The 7037-nt window shown below is 48.5% G+C and overlaps 1 protein-coding gene across 1 annotated transcript; it reads right to left on the bottom strand.

Annotated features, from left to right (window-relative positions):
- Nucleotides 1–5904: 5904 nt before the first annotated feature.
- On the bottom strand, nucleotides 5905–6801 carry LOC147961401 (uncharacterized). Its single transcript, XM_087533791.1, has one exon. The coding sequence runs from the start codon at nucleotides 6799–6801 to the stop codon at nucleotides 5905–5907; it is 897 nt and encodes a 298-aa protein (XP_087389917.1).
- Nucleotides 6802–7037: the final 236 nt, after the last annotated feature.

The raw sequence follows: 7037 nt of genomic DNA, 5'->3' as shown, positions 1-7037 counted from the left end.
TTCTACGGATTTATTCACGACGTGATGCACTCTTGTCTGGGTGCACTTGCGCCGAACACGCGGCTGGGAGAGCAGTACGTCGTGTGGGACTCTGGGTAACTAAAATGCTCTGAACGATGGTAGTAGCAGTATACTCTCTCCATTCCACATCGTAGTGCGTCCGAACTTCTCAAGATCGAAGTTTGACCATAAATTTAAACAACAAAATCGACTGCAATGGGAGCAGAAATTATATCACTGAATTCATATTAAAAATATGAATTTAGTGGTATAATTTTTGCTCCCGCCGTAGTCGGTCTTCTTGGTTAAATTTACGGTAAAAATTGAATCTCGAAAAGCGCGGGTGCACTACATTGTAAAATGGTACTCCCTCCGTCAGTGCATACGACTCTAATGAAATTTTAGCATTTCAAATATACAAGTCATCATGTGTAGACAGACCTCATTCCTCGTGTCCATTAATTTTTATTTTGCATGATGCTATTTTCATTTATTGATGCATTAAATAGAATTTGCACGTTGCTCTTTAGAAATTAATGACATGTCAAACAATGTACTCTCTCCGTTCCTAAATATAACTGTTTCTAGAAATTCCAATATTAACTGCATACAGAGCAAAATGAGTGAATCTACACTCTAAACTACGTCCATATTGAAATCTCTAAAAAGTCTTATATTTAGAAACGCAAAGAGTACTAGTGGTTGGCTCCTCACAATTTATCAAGCAGGCAAAATAGGAGTCATTATTTTTATTTTTATTTTGCAATGAAAATAGAAGTCATTATTGCCATTAATTCTTGGTTTATAATTTCCCGTCCAATCTCCATGCACCTAGGTTGCGATGCAGCTCCTAGGCGACAACCACCCGATGAGAGCAGCCCAACCTACGATGCGCCCCGGTCGTCGGCCACAGTTCGCCATAGGTCGAGGCCGGCGCGGGGTAATTTTCTTTCTCATGTATGCATTGTCACGGTGTGTACGCACATTGCTTGATGAGTTGAAGTATTGAAGCGAGGATGAATTGAAATGAAACATAAATTGATGCTTTATTTTGTAAGCATTCGTATGGGGCATTTTTAAGGGAATATTATGACATATTTTTATGTACTTATATAAATTTCAAAGGATTTCATGCAGTCAAAAAAAAAAGAATTGGCCCAGGGTGTGCCGTCACCGCTCGCCATCTCTCCTCCCACATGGATCTGCCCAACAAAAAACATGGTCAAAACTAACTAATTGTCTTACTAGTGCGAAGTGTGAAAAATTATGCCGATGCTTGTGATTTTCTGTCTAAACACGTACTGTGACTGTTATATCGATGATCCTAACGTCAAATTTGATGTTTTATCCTATTTATTACTAGTATTACACTTCGGCAACGAAAAGAGACGTATCGTGGACGTCCTGCACGAGCACGGAGCGCTAGGGCAGGGACACTGTTGCGACGCATACCTCGGCGCCGCCCACGACCGGCTCACGTGGCCGGAGTAAAAGCCGGACAGGTTCTCGTCGGTTTTTTCTCGTGTGTCGCCGTCGCCGCCGCAGCCGTCCTCGCATTGGATGAGCCACCGCCACATGCACCTGGCCGTCCAAGTCAACGGTGGAAATCTACTGCAGGGGGCCGGGCATAGCAAGCTGTTTGATCGACCTGAGAACAGGGAGAAGCCCATCGCCACTCACTCCTGTGATCGCGGAGGAAAACAAGTCTCGATCGCGGTCAAAACCAATGGTGCATCGGTCAGCAAACAATAGACTACTGATTAAACCAAAACGCTAGTGTAATGTTAAAAGTTGCTTTCTTTTTTGAAAGGCAGGAGAGAGAGAGAGCCCGCACGGACTGGCACCGCCGTTGACGTCGACGAGGTACATTGTGCACTGGTGATGCCACAAGGAAACCGCTCGCCTGCTCCATCCCACTCCCTCTCTACTGCCACTGGTTGCACTGGCACTGCACGTCGCAATCGCAAAGCCCTGTTCGTTGGCCAGCCACTACGCGCCTACGTACTGGAGTACTAGTCCAACTCCGTGAGCATTCCACACACACACGATCCAGTGAGCTTATCCGCCGCCCAGAAAGTGTAGCTACTGCCTACTGCACTTTTAGAATATCTAAAGCCGGACTTAACAAATCTCACTCTTCAAACACCCGGGGACGCGCGCCCGCAAAAAGTGACCGGTCACCCTTTAAAAAACGCATTCCACATCAGGATATCTCAAATCCATATTATTACATGCAACGTGAAATCTAATCTACGCGGAGCTCGTCCGGCTCCGCCCTGGCCATGTCCGGCGGCCGGCTGTGCTCCTCAGAGTGTTGGTCCGGTCGCTAGCAAGGTAGGGCAGGGCATGGGACATGAGGTGGCTCACGGGACTCAAGGCCGCGCCGTCTCCCATGCCCTACTCTTCCTCGCCGAAGACCGAAACCCGAACGTTGTCGGTGGACGTCAGATCGATGATGGATCCGTCCGGAGACGAACCATCGACGTCCACCACGATGAGGGTGCGGCGCCCGGACTGATGCACCATACGATGCGTAGGAGAATGCGACTCTGCCTCGCGGACATCCGCCGCCGTGGGGGCTGCCGCTGCCTCCCGCACTCGGTGCCTTGCACGGCATGCACGCCATGCCATGGCCTCGTGGGACGATGGTGCGTCCCCAATATCGGCGCGCCACCGGAGGGGTTGCGCGTCCGCCAGCACGTTCGGACGCCAGATGGACCGCACGACCTCCGGTGAGGTAGCTACGGTCGGCCTAGGGCCGGATCGATGCTCCATCCGGGCGGACGCAATGGATTCCCGACGGATGAAGTCCAAGCGTAGCCGTCTACGGGCCTCCTCCCGGGCGCGGCGGAGCGCAAGCCGGACAACCATCTCCTCCTCGGGGCCGCGTGGGATGAGCTCGGGGTCGGCGGATCTGGATGTGAAGAACTCGGATCCGCTACCCGCCATGCCAGGGACGACCGGAAGGAGTCGAAGACGAGTTTGGGTGGCGGAGGGGAGGGGAGTGAAGTGGCTAGGGTTTGGTCCGGCGAGCGAATGGAGGGGATTTATATGGGGTCAGATGGGACAACTTGGGCCGGATCCGCCCGGGCACCCGATATCCGCCCCATATTTGGGCCGAATATGGGGGTGCCGGTTAATCTGCGCGTTTCAGAATCGTTTGAGGGGTCCGTCTGAATCGAAAAATCATGACCGAATAATAACCGAATGGATGAGACAGGTTTAAGACATCCGACTATAAATGCTTAGCCTCGGATTACTTTGTTAGTGTTTCAACCACACGGCGGGCCGTGCGACGCTAACAACCACTTCATCAAGTCTGATTGTGGGTAGGGTGCACGCACGTCCAAGTCCGTTGCTTTTACGTTTGTCTTGCCGTGGGGTTCGTGGGGAACAACTAGTTAACGAGCGCTACTTCGGGAACCTCGCAACGATCAGCGTCACTTGGCGTCCTCTCAGCCATTCGCCATGTGTCGTGCTCTGGATATTTTCTTTGGATTTTGTTTTTTTTCTTTTTCCGCACGCGTTTTTGGCTTTTTAAATGGTTTTTTCCGGATTTTTCGACGTTTTGGGTTTCCTCCGGTCTTTCTTCGCTTTTCGATCAAAAAAAGTTTTAAATTTATATTTTTTGCGCGAAAAATATGCGTTTTTCTTTTATTTTCATTTCACGAAAGTCACGGTTTTTCTTCCGTGAGAGGCATGGTTGTGCTTTAGCGAGAGTCATGGCCGTGCCTTTCGGAAACGAAAAAAACGTATTTTCTATTTTTTTTTCTTTCGAAAGAGTCACGGTTTTGCTTCCACGAGAGGCACGATTGTGCTTTTGCAAGAGTCACGGTCGTGCCTCTCAGAAAAAGGAAAAAGAAAACGTATTTTCTGTTTTTTTTCTTTCATGAGAGTCACGGTTTTGCTTCCACGAGAGGCACGGTTGTGCTTGCGAAAGTCACGACCGTGCCTCTAGGAAAGGGAAAAACAAAACGCGTTTTCTGTTATTTTTTTTCTTTCGTGAGAGTCACGGTTTTACTACCGCGAGAGGCACGGTTGTGCTTTCGCGAAAGTCACGGCCGTGCCTATAGGAAAGGGAAAAAATACGTGTTTTTTGTTTTTTTTTCTACGCGAGAGTCACGGTTTTGCTTTCGCGAGAGTTACGGCCGTGCCTCTCGAGAACAAAAAAAACGTGTTTTCTGTTTTTTTTTTCTTCCACGAGAGTCACGGTTTTGCTTTCACGAGAGGCACAGTTGTGATTTCGCCAGAGGCATGGGCGTGCCTCTTTCGGAAAGGGAAAAAACTGTGCTCCCAGTTTGGTTTTTTCGTCCGGTTTTTTTCGTGAAAAAAAAGTTCGTCGAAACCTATCAACATGGGATCTAATTTTGAAAATCTCGACGCGAGGAATTCAATGGTGAAAACGGTTCGAGATTTGGACGCGCGGTTTAAGAGATAAAACGTTTTGAATAAGCGGATCTATGAAAAAAGGAAAAACTCTCAGATTGCGACAAGTGGCGCGCTGCATGTGAGTCATTTGTTGCGACCTAGAAAAGTGGAATGTTCTTTGCAACGAGTACTCCTTAATTAGTGATTTCGGGATTCGTGGGTTGACGAGCCAGACACCCGGTTTCTAGTCTCCTTCGACCATACGGACGCCAAGTCGGTCCATCGCCAGCATGACAAAAAAAACCAGGACCCCGTACGGACCAATTATTCCAAAGGAGAGCCAGAAGTTCGGTGTGCTACACTTCAAAGGAGAGCCAGAAGTTTGGAGAGCCCAGATGGTGTTTGGTTCTCTAGTCCTAGGACTTTTTCTAGTCCTTAGAATTTTTTTAAAAAAACTTTCAAGAAAATGTTTTTAAGGATTTTTAGTAAAAAAGTCCTAAAAAGTCACATCCTGTTTGGTTTGCTATGAACTTTTCCTAGTCTTAATATAAAAAAAGTTTTTGGAACCAAACACCCCCTAAGTGCAATATAAACTTGCGGTCGCTCACAGACAGTAACCCCAGTGCATACACAGTGTACTATCGTATATTGCCGCTCTGCTTAGTGCTTACGAACTGCAGACAGGTCTACTCTTACCCGACCAGTCTTGTTGGAGGAGCTCAACAACAAGAAAATACGTACTCTTACGGTACGGTGCTCTGGTGGAGCGGACATTCTTCCCCTAGTGGAATCGTGGAAGTGATATGGATATTCAGTCCGGATGGGTGATGACGAGTGGTTCGCACGCAGGAAACAGACTTAAGGCCAACTCCACCGCGCGATCTCAAATGGACGTTCGTTTTGTCCGGATTCTATTCATTTGGATAGGGATTTGGGATAGTATCCGGGTGTGTCCTGGGATGTGATGGCTGTTCGCCCAGCGCGCGGCCCCATCCCTTTTGCCCCATCCTGTTCGTCGCGGCCAAAAATGCTCATATTTCCATCAAAACTAGTTTTTACAACCCCAAATATTTGTCTGGAAATTAAAATAATTTTACAACCAAATCAAAATTGTCTACACTGAACATAAAATAGACCAATACATCTATTGATTGCCAATGTAATCCCACACGTACTCTACCAAGTCATTTTAAAGATTCAAATGAGTGTGCCAATCACGCATCACACGGTGGAATTAGGCAAACTGTTCAAATGTGGCCGGGTCATGGTGCAGGGGCTCAATATTTTCACCTTGATAATCAAATCCTTGGTCGAAGATACTCTCATCACGCTCGTCCTCGACGATCATGTTGTGCATGATCACACAAGCAGTCATCACCTTCCAAAGCTTCCTTTCATTCCATGACAGTGCAGGGTTTCGAACGATACCCCAACGGGATTGAAGCACACCAAAAGCACGTTCCACGTCCTTTCTAACACTCTCTTACATTTGGGTAAATCTCTTTCTCTTCGCACCTTAGGGTTTCGAGATTGTCTTCATAAAAGTTGACCACTGAGGATATATACCATCTGATAGATAGTTTCCTTGTTGTACTGGTGGCCGTTGATCTCAAAGTTGACAGGTGGGGAGTGGCCTTCCGCAAGCCTCGCGAAGACTGAAGAACGTTGCAGCATGTTGATATCATTGTGAAAACCTGCCATGCCGAAGAAAGAATGCCATATCCAAAGATCCTGTGATGCCACCGCTTCTAATATGACAATGCACGCCTTGACATGCCCTTTGTACTGGCCCTGCCAAGCAAATGGACAGTTCTTCCACTCCCAGTGCATACAATCTATGCTGCCAAGCATGCCTGGAAAGCCTCTAGCTGCGTCGGTCGCCAACAATCTCTCTGTATCAGCGGCAGTTGGCTGCCTCAAGTACTCTTGGCCAAACACCTCGATCACAGCCTGGCAAAACTTGTACATTGACATCAGACATGTTGTCTCACTCATATGCACATACTCATCCACCAGATCGCCTGGAATTCCATATGCAAGCATGCGGATGGCCGCGGTGCATTTCTGGTAAGAGGAGAATCCAAGCTTGCCAAGGGCATCCGTCTTGCACTCGAAGTATGGGTCATGAGCAACCACTCCCTCTCGGATACGATTGAACACATGCCTTGCCATTCGAAAACGGCGACGAAATTTATCCGGCTTGAAGAGCGGGGTGTTGGCAAAATAATCGACATAGAGCAGGGCGTGGCCTCTCTCCCTGTTGCGGTTCAGGTTGGGAGCACGGCCAGGGACTGACCCCCTGTACCGAGGAAGCTGCCATTGAATGTGGTCGTGAACGATCAGTGCAGCCACCACGAGATCTTCATCATCCGACGACGAATCATCCGATGAACAAAGGAAGTGATGGAAGAAAAACTCGTCTCCACGGTCCATACCTTTGTGGGGAAAATACCGAACACCTTGCGGTCATGGTGGTGAAGAGGCTGCGATGATCACCTCGACGCAGTAGGGGTGGTTTCCGGCCGGCTACTGGCCGCTCTGGAGCTCTCGTCGGAAGCTGCCGAGGCTGCTGTGCTACATCGCCGGCGGTCGTCTCCCCTCTGCGACCGGCAAAGACGGTGACGGCCAAACACCTCGATCGACGGCCAAAACTACGGCCAAAGCGCGGG

The sequence above is a fragment of the Triticum urartu genome, chromosome 7A (genome assembly GCF_056163025.1).
Source record: "Triticum urartu cultivar PI428250 chromosome 7A, HENAU_Tu73, whole genome shotgun sequence".
Lineage (NCBI taxonomy): Eukaryota > Viridiplantae > Streptophyta > Magnoliopsida > Poales > Poaceae > Triticum > Triticum urartu.
This window is presented reverse-complemented; position numbering and strand designations above follow the sequence as displayed.